Consider the following 22991-nt stretch of genomic DNA (forward strand, 5'->3'; position numbering starts at 1 on the left):
GGTTGCAAGTGGACACTTCCAAGGTAAATGTGTCTTTCCTTCTACAATTTAATATGTTTCTTTGTAAAAATAATTCAAAATGTCATAGTTATATAAATTGACACATTCTATAGCTAGTCTTCCATTTTGTAGTTGAATAGTAGGTTGGATAGCTGCTAATATGGTCTACTGAAAGTAAGTAGTTAAGGACATGCTGAAAGGTAAAGATAAGGTTTTCCACCTATTAGATAGAACTAGAAGTCATCCACGTCACCATATAGGCGCAATCAACACTACAATCAATGGGTTTCAAATGATGGTAGAGTAACATGGTAGAGCATATGATCCACTAGAAAAAATGATGGAATGGATCCACACAAATTAAGATTGGAGATGTTTACAAGAGAAATTGATGTTGACTACCATGAATTTGTTGTATCAAATATACAACTCGATCCATAAATCGATGAAATTTGCAAGTTGGTTACTTTTTCCTAAAATATTGTAACAATATTCTCAATATTTATTGTCTTGTCATGTATAAATACATATGAATCCTGCAATGGAAAAAAGAATGAAGTGTGGAAACATTTTACAATTATTCTAAGTCTATTTTGATGGTGATTTATTTCATGGTTAATGTGGTTTTCATGAACGAGTTCATAATTGTAGCTATAGTAGTCTAAAAGAATTAGTTTTACTTACCATGTGTGACTAATCCAGGAAGGCCTTGTATCTAAGAAAGAATGATGCCCTATTTCATTTTCATCATTTAGTTTTTCATTGCAAAAGGAGCTCTATTCATTTAAAGACTAGCATCATTATTTACTTAATACAAGTGATCACTTAGGTTTATGTTTCATATTGGTCATAGTCTTACTTTCTTACAATTAGTGTGTTTGATTCCTTGCAATTTGAATTTAATTATCAACTTTAATTTTCTTGTGTGTCAATATAGTGTAGGCTAATCATATGGATCTTTTTATTAAATAGAAATTGTTATTCGCATTCACTAAACTCAATAATATATTTATAAATTACATGTTTTAGTGAGGTCTTGGTTGTTTCATAACGATTCTTTACATGGTATTAAGTTCTATATATGTTTTAGAACCATGGTTTTATTGAGTTAGTTAGTTTGTCAAAGCTTTTCATCCATTATAACTTTATTTATAAGTGAAAGTTTAGTAGTTCAAATTAGCAACCAAAACCTAGCATATATTATGCATTACACTTCACAACTTTACTAACTTGGATTGATGGTAAATGTAATGGAATTCTAATGCAATTGAATTGACCAATAAAAATTAACCATAGTCAACAACAATCACCCATAACCAACTACAATAAACCACATCTAAGTAAAGTCAACCACAAAGTTAACCATAAAAAAATCACAAAGTAAATTATAGTTAACTATAACCAATTATGATCAACCTTGATTAATCAAAACAACTATAATAAATAATCTTCCATGATTGTAATCTATAATAAACCATAATTAATTATAATAAATTTTTCTATTAATTAAGAGTAATGAAATATATATAAATGAATATTATTAATATTTTAATTTAAAGTACTATGGTTGAAAATTACCTACCTAGAGAGATGTTCACGATATGACTTACATAAAGATTATGGTAGTGTGATTGATTGGAAAAAAAAAAAGTGAAACAAATTCTCCATTAAAATTGTGTTACTATCGAACATCCCATATTCAATTATAACAAAAGACTTACAAATACCAATTTTTTTCTAACATTGTTTGGATCATAAGTTAAGGGAAGGTAGAATAGTCCGTGATTTTAGAATTCGGAAATATTTTGAAATTTTATAAATAGTAATGAAATAAAATTAATATATATTTATTTTAATTAAGTATTTAATATTAGTGGAGTGATATTAAATTTATTCAAGTGTAAGTGTAAATTTATTTTAGAGTGCAAAAAATAATGTGTATTTTTTATTGTTTAAATTGTATTTTTAAATGTTATAGAGATTACATAGCATGTAGATTGAGTCATTGAGTTATTATATGCTACACACTAAATTTATTTTTTTGTTATTGTTATATTTTCAACTCACATCAATATTAATTCATATTAAAATATTTTATTCATAATCCACATTGGATACAAAATTAAAATATTTTATTTTAACATTTTTTTATATATCTAGATATGTATGAAGTTGATATCACTTGTTAAAATATTTTGAAAAGTATGAAGTTTAAACATTTGACTTAATTTTTTTTTACTTCTAATTACTTTATATCAAATTATATTAGGTCATACAAAGAATCAATTAAATATGAATAGCATATTTTTCCTTTTTTTATTATAGTGGACAAGAATATCTTATTATTATTTTAAGAGTGAGGGACATACTTTCACATCTGTTCACACTGACATTTAGAATTAGCTTCTCAACTCAACTAGCAAGGATCCATCTTAACTATGGATCTAACATGAGTTGAGAGGATCAAATTTCTTGAGGTATAAACTTATTTTAGAGTGCAAAAAACAATGTGCATTGTTTTAATGTTTAATTTGTATTTTTGAATGTTATAGAAATTACATAACATGTGCATATATTTTTAACTATAAGTCAATATTAATTCATATTAAAACATTTTATTCATAACCCACATTTGATATTTTATCATATACAACATTAAAATATTTTCTTTTAACATTTATATATATATATAAAAAGTTGATATCAAGTATGAAAATATTTTTGAAAAGTATAAGGTTTAAGACAACTAATTAAATATGCATAATTATTATTATTATTATTATTATTATTATTATAGCATACACTGTTTTCTATTTAGAGAATATTTTATTTTTATTTTAAGAGCGACAAATATACTTACACATTACCTTCACACTAGGTTGTAGAATGAGCTTCTCAATTCAATGAGCCTCTCGGCTCAATAATTGATTTTAATTTTGCTAATTAAATTAAAAAAAGATGATTATAGAAACAAAATTAAATATTTGATTTAATTTCTCTTAATCAAATTTTTATAATATTGAAAATTTTCAATTTAGATAAAAAAAATGACTCATTAAATAAGCAATGTTATTCTTATAGAATTTTTGTAATATAAAACTCAAAGACTAGTGATAAAAAACTTCTCTTAGGGAAATAGAAATGAAAAAAGGTTTAATTATTCAAAATTTTAAATGGTAAATGACCAAGATTTGATAATTTAAAAATATTGTTCATGAATAGTTTTTCAGTTTCTTTGGTCTACCCCTATCTTTAATTTATTAAAAAGTTATTCGTGAAACATAGGGTTAATCTATGAATTCTTGTATGATGCTCCTCATCTTTTCTAACATATTAGTTTGAAAGTAGATGAAAAAGCAAACATATTTCTCAATTGACTTACATAACATTGATATAGTTAATGTTTATGAATTAAATTAAAATTAAAATTTTATATTTTGTATTACTTTAATATTAATAATATTAAAATTATTAATCACATTAATATTAATGTTTTTAATATAAATAATGTTAATATTAATAAATAATATTAAATTATAGTTTTATTTTCCAAAGCTCATTATCAAATTTACATTAATTTGGTGGTTGTGCTACAATGCTTTCAATATAGTGGGTATCAAATCAACCCTAAAACCAGTTAATATATATATATATATAAGATACCCGAATCACAGTTTCGGCCGGATGGACAGAATTTACACAAAGTACAGACTTATCATATTTTAAGAGAAACGTCTAACTACACTCGAGACACTCTGCTCTAGTGTTGACGGACCTTACATTGGCAATTATCCATTTTTTTGAAACCCCAACTTATCGATAATCCATTTCAAGAAGTTGGATAACCTTCTCACTAAGTGAATCCATTAATATTAGGTATCATAGAGCAACTACTATTGATAGAGATACCAAATCCTTATTTCATTAGATTTACATGATTATATACCAAACTTACAAACTGTATTTTCTATTTCGCACAAAGCTGTTTCAATACGTTCAATTCTGCTTGGCATCTGCTTCTATGTCATCTTCTTTTTTTTCACTTGTGGGGGGCATCACTTGAGAATGGGGAAGCACTTCCAAACAATTTATATCAGTTGACACCTCACTATCCTTCGATTTTCCCCACAGAACAGCGTATAACCCTATTGCGATCATTACGCCTCCCAACACGCTGTATTAAGGAGATCAGCAGAACTAATTAGTACTTCAAATCATGATATTTGTGGCCAGCTAACTCAATTGGATTCTAGATTTGGAAACATGGTATAATTTGATTATTATTGTATATCAGATTTTGGAATATTAGACTATAGATTGGAAAAATATTATAAAATCTGAAGAATAAATCACTAACTTTCTAATTTTGTTTTGTTCATCAAATTTTAAAATATTCACTAAATCCCATGAAATAGCAAACTAAATTCTTGAAATCACCACTTTCAGATGATAAAAAATTCAGACAAACCTGCCCAAATAGATATTCTCAGAGAGTATAATAGATCCCATAACTGCCACGATTATCATCATCAACGGACTGAATGATGTGGTAAAAACAGGTCCTTTTACCCCCATGCACAGGCCTTGCACATAATATGCAACTGCTGAAGCCACCACTCCCTGCTCTCAGCAATTTTAATTACTCTTTGCTATAAATTTATATCCAAACTCTCACACTCAAATTTAACTTTCTGTGAAGAAAACACAAAAACAAAACAAAACGTACAGAGTAGACTGCAGTTAAAAGGTTGATATCCCATCCTAACGCCCACTTGGAAGGATCACGTACGACAGCTAAGCTCAGAACGGCTGCCTGTAATGTCCCTATAAAGCATATTAAAGTCGAAAGGGAAAGGTGAGCAGAATATGTTTTTAGGACTGCAGCCTGCACATTGAAAATCATGAATCAGAGTAATGGTAAGTCTTTATTAGGTCATCATATTTTTCTTTAAACTGGAAAAATAATGTTTGGAGTAGCTCTCAGATATATATTGTTTTATCTGGGATTGGATCATAAGATATATGGGACCATACTTTTCAGTTAACAATTAGATCATGGTGAAAAATTGTATTGATATTAAAAAAATTGATATTTCAATATTAAAAATTTGAAATTGAAGCAATTATTATTCAATTTACACAAAAAGAATTAATAAAAATTCTTTAAATTTTTTTTTTTTTTTTTTTTTTATTAATATAAATTTATGACATCTAAAATCATATATATATATATATATAACTAATGTATCACTAGCCAGAATTATGGACTTATGAACTTGAATATTTTTTAAGATAATTTAATTCCCCAAACATAACTACAATCCTCAACTCAACAAGCCAATTCATCCCTACTAACCATATAACCAAAAAGAATGTTATATTGTAAGATTCTACAAACAAATTTGCCAATAATATATAATCACCTGTAGGATAAACAAGATTGACCACGCAAGAGTGGCAGCCAGCAACAAAACGGAGCCCACGATCCAGTCTTTATTAACAGTGGCTGCTGCTCCTGGCGATGATGTCTGGTTATGCTTGGAAGATTGATGATGTGGAGACCAAAACATCCTAACAAGAGGACCTCTGTATAACGTCATCAACAGAGCTCCCCCTACGGCCACGATTGTTCCCACCAACTTTGCTCCACTGCGCAGCTTTTTTATATCGACTGTCTCCATTCTACGCAAATACAGATGAGAGACCACAGGAAAAATAAATAAAATTTACAAGTCACGACTGTGTGTTTATTGTAGAGATTTGGAAGGAGTGACGTGGTTTGATTACCTCAAGAGGAGAGCAATCACGAAAGTCATACAGGGGAGTACATTGGTCAGTGCAGATGCATATGTTGGAGAAGTTAATTTCAAACCCAGGTAAGAGAAATTCTGGTCTATTACTGGCCTGTGAATGCGTTAGAAAATTCCATATTTAGGTTAAATTACTCGCCAAAAATGATCTCAGGCACAATCAAAGATGGAGGGGATTATACGAAAGAGAAGCAGCACGCCATGAAAATGAAATAATACATACCCTAACAAACCCAGTACAAATATTTGGCAGAATATGGAAAATGTAAGTTTGGGTCGCACATTCCTGCAATGCGCATTGTAAGTTAGTTCTAAGAAAAAACAATATCAGGATAACTTTAAGTTACTAACAAGGAAAAGAAAATATGAAGATGAATTTCCTACTTACAAAAAATATGAAGAAGAATTTCCTACTTACATTAGACAGATTTGAGCGAGGGAAATTTATTTGAAAAAGCTGAAACTCATACTCATAGCAAGGTATTGTGTATCAAGTCGAGTTTAAATTTGAAAAAATAAGTGATTATTTTCAATCTACGTCTTACTGATTTTTAATACGAGTTTTCAATTTACATATTCATGATTCTAGATATTAATTTGCATAGAGATAGTGTTTGAAATGTATTAAACATTATAAAGGTTTTGCTCTAAAATTTATCTAGAGTCATTTTTATTTAGTTTGCAAATTTTGGAATATTTCAGATATATAAGGCATATGATAGAAAGTAGTTAATTTCTATCTATCAGATATTTGAAATATTCTAAAATGTTTAACAACTTTGGAGAGTTAATTTATAATTTTAATTTTGAAAAGTTCCATCAACATAATAGTGAATTTGAGACCTAACTTTGAAGAGTTAATTTATACTTTTAATTTTGAAAAGTTCCATTAACATAATATCGAATTTGAGACCTCCACAGGTACGACTATTCAAGATTCCAACTTAAAAGGTCCCAAGATACCGGATGGATCATGTTTACTTGCTTAGGAATATTTGATCTAGGTATGTAAGAACATGAAATGTTAGGAATAAGAACATGAAATGTTAAGAATATGTAGGGAAATGCATCAATACCTTTCAAAGAAATAAGCAAAGGGAGCCAGAACAACTGTAGCAACGGCCTGCCTGTACACAACCAGCACAAAGTGACTCATGCCTCTGTTTAGAGACACTTTACTGATAATGCTCATGCCAGCATATCCAAATTGCAGGGATATCATTGCTATATAAGGTCTGGATTTCTCAATTAACAACCCCATTGACAATTAAATGTCCAAGAACCTCTTAAATACCCTTCTTTCTTGAGCCTCTTCCCTTTCTACAAGTTGCCACTGGAGTTTCTGTTATTCTCCTATATGCACTCAAAGTGATTTACTTTCATGGGGCTAATCATATTTATACATGAACAAAAACCCGATGGGTACAATTTGTGAATCACAGTGTTGGGCCTGGCGCCAATTTACTGCATGGCAAAACTTACCCAGTAGGAAACCTCGTTTGTCAACTCTACTTTTTGCTAATGAATCACATGCATGGATTTTCCCTATACAATATTTGATTTCTGGCCTAATTTAATTCATCCACTTCCAACAGTGTGGGGGAAGCACCGTGGAAGAAATTTGTTTGGTAATAAAGAAATCGATAGTGGATAATGTGTCAGTAAAGCACACGCATATTGTGAGAAATGAACAAAACAAAACGTAGATATATGCACGCCGAGACACACGGGGGAAGTGTTGGGATGTGACGAGGAAGGATCAATCGATTTCGACGGCTGAGATCAGATGGTATCACTGTTCGAATGCATTTACAATTATTAGTGGGAAATTTTGGAACATCTCATGTTAATATGTACCAATCATCAGAATAGTGGAGCTTTCTGTTTTTAATGTCTGGTTCTAGGGAGCACTCAGAATTCATAGTTTTAAATGGGTTACTGAATTCTATCAATCACGTGGACAGTTCACCTGTATTTTAAATCAATTTACGCACTCAAAATTCATAGTTTCATATAAGTTACTGAATTCTATAAATAAAAAACACATTTCTGCATACTTTTAAATCAATTTAAGCTCTCGAAATTCATAGGTTTTAGTAAGTTATGGAATTTTACAAAGTTTTGCTTTATTTAAATCAATCAGACTGGCAAAAACCCAAAAGCAAAGTTGTTTTATTCTTGCATCAAGAGTCGCATTAAATATTTCTATAGTATATTTGAGTGTGAGGGAGAGGTTTATTTATTTATTTTTATTTTTTAATCAGAATTTTTGAAAATAAAAATAAAATATTTATTAAAAAAAACAATGTTCTCTACCATTAAGAAAAAAAGGATCACATATTTAATTAATTTCAATTAATATCATGATAAAAAGTCAATAAATGGTCTAAGTTGAGGTTAGCTCCCAATGTTCAATGGAAACGTGCCCCACTTTGGATATTTATTATTCCTCGCAAATGGCTGAAAAAAATGGTTTTCATTTATAGTTTCTTGATGTTTGTATATGAGGGAGGTATTTTTGCATAGGCTTAATTGTCGTGATGTTAAAAAACACCCAAAGTTTCACTAGGATGCTTACTCAAGTTTTGAATAAGTGAAAAAATGTGTTTTCATTTATTGTTTGTTGATGTTTATATTTGGGGGAGGTATTTTTGTGTAGGTTGTCTTGAAGTAAAAAAGTTGGCCTAACGTTTTTCTAGGATGTTTATTTAAGTTTTGAATAAGTGATTTTCCTAATTTATCTTAAACCTAAGTTAGGGAAAACACATAATTAATTATGTTAGTTATTGAGATACATAAACTAAGGAAAAGTAAAAGTGTTTATTTTAGTGAATATTTTAATTTGTAATTGTCCATTGGACATAGAGTTAGGCACTTAATTTAGTAAGAAGTTATAAAAGAAAAGGAGGAGAAAAAAACCTCACACAATGGATTAGGACTTCATTCAAGTGTGCGAGTTCTGACAAAAGTGCACAAGTACAACAAGGAGATCTACATTTGTCAAGGCTTAGGGCTTGATCAAGTGGATTAGATCCAAATTTATTATATGTATTTTCCTTAATGAGAAATTATCCCAAGACAAGAGCCTAAGTAGGTTCTGATTAATAACAATGAATAATTGATTTTATTGTGTAGAAATTTGTATGTGTTAGTGTGTGATTGAGATTGGATCAGCTTCCACTGAACATTCTTTTTGCTTAGGTTCATAACTCACTTTTCTTTTATTTAATAGACAATATCTACCCGAAATTAATTGTCTAAATGTTGGGTTCAAAAACATTAACATGGTATCAAAATGATAAACTCTGAGAAAGCTAATCTTAGAATCAAGATTTCAGGTTCATACATGTGTTCTAGGAAGGCCAGGCCATGGCCACATGAGACAAAAATTTAATTTTAGGATTTGTGTAGGGGTAAAGATAGTAGGGGATGAGATTAAATGTCAACATCATACCATGTGGTCATGTTGTAGAGTAGATGAGTTTAAAAGTTGTAAAAAATAGGGGATTAACCGCGGTCAAATTCGACTGTGAGAAGTGAGGACCAAGACCAATAGATGTATTGATAGATAGGTGCTAAGCAAGGAAACAAACAATGTTTGAGTGTTAGGACACATGATGCACGGAGCAACATGGGTTGAATGACATTAACATGGGATGATAGATTGCGTGGTAGTAAGGTTACTTAGCTCGGTAACTCATCGAACATCAAAGTCCACATATGGGGATCATAATTGGTCAAAGGTCGAACAAAGCAGAGTCAACAAAATAGGGGCCAAGCAACTGATAGTATAGGGACTCGATGCAGATGATAATCCAGTACTAGATGACCATTAGAAGTCAGATTGCAAGTGCATTGACGATAGAGTAAACAAACGAATTTAGCATGTGAGGGCTAGTGTGAACAACACTAGTTGGTGTAGGAATCTGGAAATAGAGAGAGGTGAGTTGGTCATTGTTGCTACAGGGTGAAACAAGAATCCCTATCTTTTTTCCAGAATTACATAATTTGGCAATAGGGATAGCTACAAAGTTGTAGTTTTATCCATTGGGCATGGTCGTTGAAGGACACCCAGGAGCATAGGTTAGTAAGTAGTTGAGCTAGAAATAACAAGTTGTAGCCATAATAAGAAAACAACGACCTGCAGTGGTGTCAGGTTGGTTGCAACCAATGCTACATCCAACAACTATAGAAGTGACAATAAATATCAAAAGTAAACTAGCCGATTTGAAAGCTGCCTAGTGAATTCCGTGGGTGCTTGAAGCACTGAGCATTCAGTTGGGGTTCGACTAGAATTGAAAGATTAGGCTTTGAGTGCTTAAGGGAATATTTTCCTCATTTAAGTGTGCTTGATGGGACTTAGCATGTATCTTTGGCAAGATTCGGTGAAGATGAATACAATGGGTCTTTGGTTTTAAGATGATGGAAACTCAAATTTCCTACCTTGGAATGCTACTGTCACCTTAGAAAAACTTATTTATGGGAGATTGTTAAGAAGGTGATACTAGAGCCAAAAAATGCTAAGGAGAGGGCTACTCTAGCAAAGGGGGAGATGAAGGCATGAAATATACTTTGGGAAAAAGGTACTTATATGAGAAGAGCTCAAGCAAGGGAATGTTTAATGCTTTGGTGTGCCTATATGAAAGTAAGGTCATTAACAGGAAAATGGTGTTGAGGGACAATCTATGATCTATGAAAATGGCTAGATCTAACTTGGTGACAAACTACGTGTTAAATATCACTCATATTCATGATCAACTTGTAGCAATGGAAAAATATGTGGATGAAGTAGAGTTAGCGAACGTGGTGCTAAGCAGGTTTTTAATGACAAGAGATTTGTTTTTCAAAGAAATCTGTGCTCGGGAGAACTGATAACTCATTTAATAGGTTGTGGGATGAATACAACCAAGAGGAGATGAGGGAGTAGTCAAAGGCCAAGTATAGTGAGGAGAAAGGTGACGAGGACGTGACTTTTGTTGGAAACATAGTGAAGAGAAATGGAAAAATTATAGTGTGAGTCAGGAGTTAGCGTCACGATAGAAGAAGAAGAAGGACTTGACTAAGGTCAAGTGTTTTGCATGTCATAAGAAAGGATGTCATGGTTCACATTTTCCAAAGAAGGAGAAGGGTGGAAAGGGTACATAATCAGTGGTAGTTACATCATTAAATTCTTGGGTGGGAGAGTTTGTCAAGAATTTTGAGACAGAGTTAACACTTATTTCTTAGTTTTCATTAAGCACCATACCAGTCACTATGTGACTATTGGACAATGGAGTCATACATCATATGATAGGAGAACAAGAGTTGTTCGAAATCCTCATAGATTAAGACTCAGATATGCATGTGGAATTTTGTTTTGATAACAAACATGTAATGAAGGTAGTTGGGACAATGATATTGTAGCTTGATTCATGAGGCATGTTCAAAGTGAAGGACGTTGTATGGGTTCTAGAACCTAGGAGACTTTACTTTTAGTATCTATGATATAGAAAAAGGGGTTTATTATAGTTTTAAAAGATAAAAATGAATTGGTTAAATCCATGGGATAAATCTGTGATGATGGACATGTCATTGGAGTTAGAGTGTGAAAGTTATATAGGTTAAAGGGCCAATTTATTTAAGTAATAGAAAACAATAGAACAGTGAGAGAGAACATGGAGTAGGAAGGTCCAAAGGTTGAGTAGAATAAAGCGAGTTAGTTTGCAGCTTTAGGTAGAAGGAACTAGTCAATAGATCATTCCAAGTCTATCAAGAACCTCTCATGGTATAAGATGACTTTACAAGTTGTTTAGGAGAAGGAAGCTTCTCATTAGGGGACTTTTGAGGTCTAAGATGGGCCTCCTAAGAAACATGTACAACCAAATTAAACTTTATAAGAACCAATAGGATTCAATATCATGATTTCAACCATGGGGGATGATTCACCATTTTTGGAGTAAAAAATAAAAATATTAAAAAATAATAAAATGATAAAACTACTTTTTCAACTTATATTTTTAACTTATCTCTCTAAGGCGTTACTCAAATTGTTAGGTCCCTATACTACTAGTGTAACTCCTTATTGTTATTACTACAACCCCATTATTATATTGTTGTGCCCATGTAGTTCCCATATTGTTATTATTGTGCCCCATAGAATCCCACTATTTTTATTATTGTGCCCTTACATTATTATTGTTATGTTGGCTCTGATTATATTATGACCCCTTAGACTCCTATATATAGAAAGGAGGTCTTGTCATTTATATCATCTAAGAATTATTCATTTGTGTAATGTAAATGAGGTTTACCCCTCGAAGAAGCTTATTTCTAAGGCATTGATCTATTTTTAATATCTCTTTCTGAGCTGGTTTCATAACATTTGGTATCAGAGCTTTGGATTTTAGGGTTTCACTACTCCAAATAAGTCATCGTGGAATTTTCGCTATAACTTTTTTTCTGCGAAGTTTCGGAAGTGAAAAAACAAACCCTTTTGAGACAAAAGCGCATTGAACCTCAAGTCCGAATTTCAGAGCTTGTCTCACTATATTTGTAGAGATATGATCTGAGGAAGTTAGGTTTTTTGCAAGCTCCAGAATTTAAGCTAAAACATGTCATCGTGGGATTTTTTCTATAACTCTTTCTCTACAAAGTTCCAAAATCTAAAACAAAAACCCATTTGAGAATAAATCGGTCTGAACCTCGGCTTTGAATTTCAGATCCTGTTTCACTATATTTTCAGAGATATAGTCTGAGGAAGTTAGGGTTTTTGCATACTGCCGAATTACATTCCAAACTGGTCACCGTGGGAAAATCATCATAACTATCTCTTTGAGCATCAAATTGAAATTTCGTAAGAAGTTACAGAAAGAGGAGGAACTGTAGTTTTCTGTCCATAGTTTTCAGATCTGAAGGTTGAAACAATGACAAGTGGGATGTCGTACAAGTTCGCTCTACTGAAACATTATATAATCAGGTCATCTTAGGAGATTGGGCATAACTCTTTCTTGGGGAATCAAACTATGATCAGACTTGCATGGTTAGAAAGAGGACTTAGAGAGCTACTGTAGGAGACAATTTTAGAATTTTGAGATCTAAAAGTACAGAGTTACAGTCATTTCAAGATCAAGTCTTGAAATCAAGAAAAGGCTATATGAGGAAGTTTGATGGAAAGGATCCAGTAAATTGGATACTATAGATGGAGCAATATTTTGATCTACATGATGTACCACTGTTACAAAAGGTATGTATTGTATCTTCATATTTACAACTAGATCAATTTTTATAGTATAAAGGGCTTTGTTCTCGTAAACAACTTGTTATGTAGTCAATTTTCATGGAGGAAATGATAGCACATTATGAAGATACAAAGAGCAACACCTTCTTTAGAGAAACACCATAAAAATTGAAAGAAAAAGAGAAAAGGGGTTTTGTTACAAAGTGGAAAGCAAAATTATGACAACAAGGAAGTCTACCCCTCACAACTATAAAGACGGAAGTGTTGTTTCTCCTAGCATTCCACAACCTACAAGGATTACATGACAACAATTGGAAGAAAAAGAGAAAAAGGGCTTTGTTATAATTGTGATAACAAATACATTAAAGGTCATAAGTATGCTGCGAACAAATTATTTTACATTGATTGTGGAGAGGAGGAAGAGAAGGATCAAAATACATCAAAAGAAGAGTATATACACCAGGAACCAACCCCAGAGAAAGAAGAAGTGAATCTGACCATATCTTGTAAAGCATTGGAAAGAATTACCACTCCTAAAACTCTCAAGATAGAATGACATATCAAGAAGAAAAGGGTTCAAGAAGTGAAAGATCACATCGAGAAAGAAGAAATGAATCTGACCATATCTTGTAATGCATTGGATGGAATTACCACTCCTCAAACTATCAATATAGAAGGACATATCACCAAGAAAAATGTTCAAGAATTGAAAGATCACATCGAGTCTCAAGAAATCAATCCGACGATATCTTTTAATGCATTGGAAGAAATTACCACTCCTCAAACTATCAAGATAGAAGCACATATCAAGAAGAAAAAGGTAAGAGTTTGATTGATTCAGGTAGTACCCATAATTTTATTGATTGTAAGATAGCCAAGGAATTGAATTGCTTCCTATATCTAGCACCGGAGTGTCAAGTGATGATTGTATGTGGAGGAACCATAAATTTCTCTAAAAATAGCCATAATATCAAGCTATCCATGGGAGAATATGTATTGAATAGCCCAATGCTTTCCATTCCAATAGGTGGTGTTGATGTTTTACTAGGAGTCCAATGGCTACAATCTTTGGGTACGATAGCTTTTAATTTTCAAGAACTTTTCTTGAAATTTTTTTGGGAAGGAAATGAAGTTGAATTGAGGGGTATCGAAGGAAATCCTGGAAAGATAATCAACTCTAACAGCATGAAAAAGATTCTAAATAAAGAACAATGTGGTATAATTGCACAATTATGTTCACTAGAGGATCCCACATCGAAATCATGTATTTCTCCATATCTCCAAAACATTTTGGACAATCATTCCAAGGTATTTGATACTCCCAAAGGCCTCCCACCTATTTGTGATCATGGTCATGCTATTCATTTGATTCCATGAAGTGTTCCTCCAAACATCGAGCCATACATATATCCATATGCCCAAAGGAGTGGGAACTCATTCAAAGGTTGCAGAAGGTCTCAGTTCAAACAATATTGCGAGAACTTGACAAGGAAGGAAAAATCATATTGGAACCTGAAGAAGCCACAGAACCGAGAAATCGAAAGCTACGAAATAGATCAATTTCAGAGTATCTCATCAAGTGCAAGAACTTACTCGGTGAAGATTCCACATGGGAGGACAAGAATTTATACAGAAGCCTCAAGAACTACTCAACCGTTGAGGACAACACTTCTTGAAGGAGAGGGGCATGTTAGGTCCCTATACTACTAGTGTAACCCCTTATTGTTATTAGTACAACCCCCTTATTATATTGTTGTGTCCATGTAGTTCCCATATTGTTATTATTGTGCCCCATAGAAGCCCACTATTGTTATTATTGTGCCCTTACATTATTATTGTTATGTCGACTCTGATTATATTATGACCCCTTAGACTCCTATATATAGAAAAGAGGTCTTCTCATTTGTATAATCTAAGAATTGTTCATTTGTGTAATGAAAAGGAGGTTTCCCCTTCGAAGAGGCTTATTTCTAAGGCATTGATCTATCTTTTCTATCTCTTTGTGAGCTGGTTTCATAACACAAAATCCAAGCGGTAGTACTCGTTGGATGCAAAATTTAATTCCTCATCCAGGGAATACCCATGTTGCAAACTTTTGATCGACCCTGCTACATGAAAAATGAGAAATACATGAAAAAACGTGATTGCAATAACATCTTTCATGCATTTCTCATTTTTCGTGTAGTAGGTTCCATTGAAAGTGTGCAACATGAGTACTCCTTGGATGAGGGATCAAAATTTGCATCCAAAAAGTGTTTCCACTTGAAATTTGAGTAGACCCATAGGGAGATAAGTTGAAAATACGAGTTTAATTGTTTTCTTTTTTTTTCCCCTCTAAAATTTGATGATCTAATCTAATATTATTTTATTATTTCCACTATTATTGTATAATTTCCTTAGGAGACCCATTTTAAACCTCAAAATTACCCTAATGAGAATAAGTCTAGAGGAAGTAGGCCATTGAAGAATATTCCTAACCACATGGCAGGGAAGACTTCTAGTTCAGAGTTAGCAACCATGTTATCAATTGGGGCATGGGACATTTTTTTCAAGATTAGAGGTTTAACCAATTCTAGGTGATGAAAACACCTCCTTCAGTAAGAGGGAGTGTTGATGTTTGTAGCTTGAGAAGGCACTTATAAATTGCCCTGAGTGTATGGGCATGCAATAAGTCACAAGTATTGATTATGTTGTTTTCGTAATTTAGCCTAAGTCTAAGGTAAGAAAAATGGATAGTCTAACTTAGGAAAAACTCATAATTTATTATGTTTGCTATTGACCTAAAGAAAATAAGGAAAGGTAAAGTATTTATTTTAGTGATTATGTCTTAAAGTCAACCATGGTTGTCAAGTGGGGTGAGATCTAACATTCATTGTTAGTCACTTTAGAGATTAAGATTAAGGATTTAGGTCAATGATAAGTCATAAAAGAAAATCAAAGGAAAGGAGAAAGACACACCACACATTAGGTAGAATATTTAGATGATACATCTTTTCAAGTGTGCTACCTACAACAGTGCAGAAAACATAATGAAATTAGATCCAAATTTGTTATATGTATTTTATTCACTAACCCATAATCCCATAATTAAAACCCAAATAGTTTCTAATTATTATTAATAATTTGATTTAGTAAAAGATTGTGTATCGTTTAATGTGTGATTGAAATTAGTTGTGCTTCCATTGAGTATATTTTTTAATGTTAAAACCCAAGTGTGATAAAGAGTTTGAGTTACAAAATTAAGATTACCTTTATCAAATATTATACCTAAGTCACTCTAATAACTAACAAAATTAGTATATAATTTTGAATAATTTTTTAAACCTAAAGACATTTTTTAAAAATACAATAAATTAGTTTTAATTTTATTAAGCTTTGATTTTAATTATTAAATGATGATGATGATGATGATGATGATGGTTAATGTCCACTGAGACCAAATTGGTCTATCAGACCTATAATTTTATTTGTTAGTTTCTAATTGTCTGGCTCTTCGCCTTTCTTGGTGAGATTGGTGTTGTAGCTTTCTTTTTTTCTCTACAGTCTTCCAAGTTTCTTTATCTTTCATCTCCTTCATCTCTTTTTATTCTTGGGACATTAGTGTCTTAGCTTCACGATCTATTATTTTCATCCTTTTGAAGATAGTCGAAGAAGAAGTTTGGTGTAGGAGATCTGCTTTGCTGTTAAATGAAGATTTATTTTGTGTGGTATTCGAACCCTCATAACTATTGATGCTTGAGGGATTGTCGAGTTCACTCTTTTGTTGTTCGGCAGGGCTTTCCCCCTGCTTGTCTTGAGAGTTGTTTCTTTCTTGCCCGATTTCTTGTGATTTAGAATTTTGTCGAGAGTATTCTTCTTTGATGACAATGTAGTGTTCCTTTTGTCCTCCTTCCCACCATGTAGATCTGTGGTGATTTTTTCTAGCAGAATTTTTCTGCGAGGCTTTTTGGCAATTTTTGGCTAGGTGACCTGTCTCAAAGCAGGATTGACATCTAAAGAGGACACTTTCATAATCGCGTTTCTGGTTCCACTCATAGTCTTTAGTTGTTAGGTGTATTTTAGCTGGGAATTCAGCGCTGATGTGCATTTCCACACAGATGCATGCATAGGTGGTTCTAGCATATTCCTCTATTTCTTGGCACCTGTAGTAAAATTTCCCAATTGCATTTCCAATTTCTTTTAGTGAACAGAAATTCTAGAGATGCAAGGGTAGGTTTGGAAATCTCACCCAAACTGGTGTTGAGGTTATGACTGTTGTTGAGGGATCAAATGATGGGTTCCATGGCCTCATGAATAGGCCTGATTTTTCCCAAAACAAGGGCCAGAATCTAGAATACATTGTTGCTTTCAGGATTTTCAAAATCTACTATAAAGAAACCCCTAGCACAGGGGTATATATTAATTGTATCAGGAATTAAAGGATTCCATACCTCGAGATCGAACTATGGAGAGCTGTCAGCCACAACCAAAAACCATTGAGTCGACAGATTAGGGCACTCTTAGAGAACTTCAAAGCCTCATTGAGTGAGGCCTGGACCACCTAGAAAGTGGGAGTTGGGGCTTCACTGACAATATAGGCAGGAGCTTGCCCCCTAGAGGCTGACAAAGCTGAGCCGACAGCTATTTGCGCGAAGCTGGGAGCCATCTAGAGAATGTTCTCCTACTGAGTATAAAAGATTGCCAAAGAGAAGCCACCGAAGATTGCCGAAGAGAAGTGAAGAGCTGTAGATCTATATCACGACTTGGTTACATTCTAGCAATGGCTGCGAGGACTTGGTTACAATGAAGAGCCGCAGTAATATGCATGTAGTATGTCGAAACTAGTATTCTAGATCTCTGCCCATAGTCGTATTCTAGATCTCAGGAGATCTCTGTAGTAAAGAGCCGCAGTAAGAGTCGTAGATCTAATAGTAAGAGCCACAGAGGAATCGACAAATCTAATATGATGTATCAATGAAGAGTTGCAGATCTCCGTAGATCTAATATGGTATGGTGTATCGATGAAGAGTTGCAGATCTCTGCAGATCTCCACAGTAAAGAGTTGCAGTAATATAATAGATCTCAGAGGGACGAATGATGAAGAGCCGCAGATGGAATCGTCAGATCTAAGAGCCACAGAGGAATCAAATAAGGTGGGAAATTTTGTTACAAATACAAGAAATACACTTACGGGTTAAATGTGATATAATATCAATTGAACAGTAAATAATCTCAAATGTAGCTCAAATTCATAACCTTTTTTAAATATAATAATTAATACATATTTTATATAAAGTTAATAATTTTGATTTTCTAATAAAAAATAGACCACATGTTTATTAGTGGGAAGATCTCCTCCTACAAAGAAGTTGAAGCTGAATGTGACTATCCATATAATTTTATTGAAGGATTTAGTGGGAAAACCATTTAGTTAATGGTGCTTGTGTAAACTTGGTTTATATATATGTATAACTTTTAATTCAATATGATTATAACATTAAATTTAATATAAATTTTAATTAAAATACTTTAATATTATTTATAAAATTCATACACAATGAGTATGCGGAATATATTATTTGTAAATGGAATTTTTGGGTTATAGATTTTATTATTTTGAATGGTAATTTTATTTATATATTTTCATAATTAATTTTTAAAATTTATATTAAAACAATGTTGAATGTGTTTTATATTTTGAAAAAATTATATATAAATTTGTGAATGGGATGATAATAAGAATCTTAATGATTTTTATATTTTTTTATGGTATACTTTTGTATTTTTAAATTAAAATTTACATACATTTATATCATAAAAAGAAGTAATTTAATTATTTTTGGGTAATTATATTAAAAGAAATAACTTTCTCGCTATTTTAATATTATATTGAAATACGTGATAAATTATATTAAAACACATTATTGCAGAAAATGATGCAACAAACAACTGTCTATGACTATTTATAACTAAGTGAAAACATGTACCCTTCCGAAGTATGAAAGGGAGTTGGGTGGTAGCTATTGCTTAATATACACATTTTCAAAGCTCATGGAAATGTTCTTTTGGTGTTGACGTAAGGTTGATGGCCAGGCCTCTGAGGAGATCTTGGGTTGGGATGTCTCACGCCCCTACTATGGGGGTAGTCTTTCAACCACACGAAGGGGGATGCAGCACCACCACTGGATTTCTTTTCAGCAATACTTTCAAGTGTGGACTACGCCTAACATGCCACACTTGGTTTACTTTTCACTTTCTAATTATTACATTCATATACACAATGGAAACATTCAATTAGTCTTCTTTCATCATTATTACCATTTAACATATACACAACAAATAAAATTTAAGGGGAGGGGAAATTCCCTGAATATCAATCTACCCAAAGTGATAAGAATAATCTTTTATAAAAAAAAATTATAGTCTTTGTGAGAGAACCCCAACTTATCTGCAACAATTTTTGTCGAAATGTGCAACTTGGCCTGCACCGTGCAGCCTTCCCCGAACCACTGTTCAAGAGCGCCCACCAGTTCTGTTGCCCATCGCACCATTCAACAAAACTTGATCAGGAACTCGTTCACCCCGTCATTCAGAACAGTCATTCGCCCAGTCATTCAGGACCTCGTTCGGGAACCCGTTTAGAAATATCGTTCAGGAATCCGTTCAGAAATGTCATTTGGCTTGGTTCGCTTGTCATCTAGTGATGCCCTAGGCAGTTTGCCAGCTGCACTCGCCTGGGTAGGGTCGCCTGCGAACCCTAATTTCTACGTTCTGTTTCTTCGACTTTATGCTTAGGTCTAGAGCCACCTGCACCTCACGCTAACTCAGTTTACCCACTCCTTGTTCGCCCATTCACTTATGAAATCGCCCTTGAGTGTTAGAACTCGAAACTTATGATCTCTTCCTCCATGGCATCCGACCATATATACGTTTCTCCATGGTTAAATCATGGGTTAGCTGCCCAAGCCAACCTCCCACTTCAGCCAATCGTGCTCTCAACTCACATCGACTCACCTACGTCGCCACTCTGCCGGGTCCACATGTGCGATATAAGTTCACTGTCGTAAGTTCACACACTTAGTTGAATTTTGGTTTTTCGACTCTCCGTTGGCTCATCACGCTCGTGCCCTTGGCACCTTTAACCGATCACCCCAGCTCGTTTCCCTTCTCCAACTTGTCCCGTCATCGCAACCGACTCACCCGCTCATCGACGTATCGCACCACGGACTCACCACATGCTCGACTCATCGCGTTAACCAAGAGTGTGCCCACCCAACTCGTCACACGCCAATTTCTGACTCATGGGATTGACATAATTCCTCACTCTAAATGGTTGTCATCCTCAATAATAGCCTCATACGAAATTACAAAGTGTCGCTAGCTCCAACATTCAAAATGTCCATGCTACCTGCCTCTGCTCTACCATCGCACAAACCATAAAGGATAATGTCTCCCTGAATTGGAAAGTCTCCTCAATCCATGATCATCAACCACCTTCATCACAGTCTGCACATGCTACCCCACCATGGAAGGTTGGCCCCCTCCAACTCAAGCTACATGCTCACTGTAACATATCGTGTGACACCATCATGTATCATAATCATGTGAACTACTGCCATGATAATTCAACACAATGCTAACACATCTCAGTACACTACTCAAGCCGCATGATTCGAGCTAGTTGGGTGATTAGTCCAACTATCACACTCAAACAATGAGAATTGACCTCCTCATGCCATCATCAGTTGTTTCTCTTAGCCTCCTATCACAACATCAACTCGATCAAGAATCCATCTCCATCTCCATCAAAATGTAAGCCATGCCCAGGTCCATGAAGTAACCTCCATCTCATCCGCAACATGTTGTCCATGATGTTGGTGTCAATGTGCTACATGTCAGTCAGTCTCATCTATCCCAACATCATCATCCATATATGTGTAATATCCATCTCCCTACAATGAAGAGATCCTCTCATCAAACTGACTCTCGATGTTCCACATCTAGGCCCATGAAGCAACCTCCATCATATCTGCAATGTGTCATCCCGCAATTCTGCCAACGAAACAAGTATACACCTATCTCATCATCCATGTGCTCCCATGATCATAGACCAATCAGCTCCCATGTATCAAAAGTGGTTAAGTATCATCTCAACCCACACCCAAGTGTTGCCACCAAGGCATCATCATCGTTACAACTCCATCAACTCCAAAGTGTCTCATATTGATCCTCCACATCAAGTTACTTTGTCAAGTACACCCATAAATGTACTCAAAAGTATGCACTCCATACTGCATTAAAATCCCTGACCTCAACTCCTCAATCCATCAAATCCTCCAACTACACTATCATTGAAGCCCCAAAAAGTTACAACCTCATGTCATCATGAGCTCCATGAGTCATCTCCCACCAACATCCTAGAAAGCATACATGTCTCAACCCCCAAACGTCTCTGCAAGATGCATGAGATCCTCATGTAGTAGGAATACTCCATAGTCTGCTCCTAACTCGACCAAGTCCATGGCCTTGTTGTACATAAGTGCACAACATCCCCATTGGCTCATAAGTAAAACGTCTCCATGTCACACCAGTAAATCCATCTGCAGAACATCCCTGCCTTCGGCACTCCTCATTGGATGCCCATAAGTGACATCTATACAAGTGCTCCTGCATAATGTCCCTGCATAAGACTGTCATGCTCCATCTATCCAACTCGATGCCCTTGACTAAAGTTTCCCATATTCATCCAAATAAGTAGACCCATCACAACATCGGTCATCTTCATCCAAGTCTCAAATAGGTCTAGTTCCCATAGTCACACAAGCCACATATATCATCAAGTCATATGAGTCCCTTCCATCGTAGCTCCCCCACTAAAGGTTCCACCAAGAATTCCTCTTGGTCTCGGCCATGAGAATTCCACTCAAGTATCATCAAACTCAAGTGTGTACGCTTCTCCAATCTGTCCATGAGTCATGTCGGGTACTTAGCCAGTTTCCCATATGGCTAAAGAATGACCTATTCCTCCACAACAATCATCACGTTCCTCCCTTATCACGGGAATTTGCACCTTCTACCATAAGGTCACAAACATCCCCAATAAGCTCTGCAATATTCAATGGCCCTTGCTTCTCCATACGAGGTCTCATCGTAGACATCCATGGTAAGGTTGTCCATCGCAACGAAAAACTGACTTTGCCCTTCCTTGCATATGGCCTATCTACCAAAAACTCCAATGAAACACAAGTAATAATAGTATTACTTACTTGATCATGAGGCTCCTCCATGTGAGTATCCTAACCCACCAATGTTTGAAAAATGTATGATCCTGGTCCAACTTGAATAACTTCAAGTTCCTCTTCCATCGTTGTCATGTCTGCAACATCCTCTGAATTCGCTTCCACTATGGTAGGTTCCATCCCACCAAGATCCTCTTTGTCATGTATCGTAGCTTTCTTTTTATCATGAGTGAAAGATATGAACCTATCTTCTCAAGAGTTAGCCATTCTCGAAGCCCCTCTTACTTCTTCTAAAGCAATTTCTTCCTTATTCTCAACTCCTTGAGTTCTCCATCAAATAAGTCCACTTTCCCTGCAAGTCAATAGATTTCACCTCTATTCATGTTAGAGATCCATTCCTTGGCCAAAGCATGAAACAACATCCTGTGTTTCAAACAATTCCTTGCTTAATTCATCAATTCTTTGTTCAACATCACTTGATTCTTTAAGTAGACTTCGTTCAGATTGACTTGGCCGTGAAGTGTGCCCATGCCATTCTTCAAAGCTCAAAATTCCCGAAAAGCCCATTTTCTTCAAAATGGACATATTCCTTAATTCTTTGAATCAAACTCTGATACCAATTGGCATGCCCCTACCTTGGCGGTATTCTTTCAACCACACAAAGGGGGGTGCGACACCACCACCCGATTTCTTTTCAACAATACTTTCAAGTGTAGACTACACCTAACATTCCATACTTGGTTTATT

The 22991-nt window shown here is 34.2% G+C and overlaps 1 protein-coding gene across 1 annotated transcript; it reads right to left on the reverse strand.

Moving 5' to 3' along the window:
- Positions 1 to 3704: 3704 nt before the first annotated feature.
- On the reverse strand, positions 3705 to 7163 carry LOC149209646 (WAT1-related protein At5g07050-like). Its single transcript, XM_089394306.1, has 7 exons — positions 6887 to 7163; positions 6034 to 6096; positions 5788 to 5904; positions 5424 to 5682; positions 4727 to 4885; positions 4469 to 4620; positions 3705 to 4174 (listed from the first exon to the last, which is right to left on the reverse strand). Exons 1-7 carry the CDS (start codon positions 7069 to 7071, stop codon positions 3997 to 3999), a joined length of 1113 nt encoding a protein of 370 aa, XP_089250432.1. The 5' UTR covers positions 7072 to 7163; the 3' UTR covers positions 3705 to 3996.
- Positions 7164 to 22991: the final 15828 nt, after the last annotated feature.

This window comes from Pinus tabuliformis, chromosome 1_2 (assembly GCF_031772625.1).
Source record: "Pinus tabuliformis cultivar Carrire ecotype Pingquan chromosome 1_2, CPIR1, whole genome shotgun sequence".
In the NCBI taxonomy this organism is placed as follows: Eukaryota; Viridiplantae; Streptophyta; class Pinopsida; order Pinales; family Pinaceae; genus Pinus; species Pinus tabuliformis.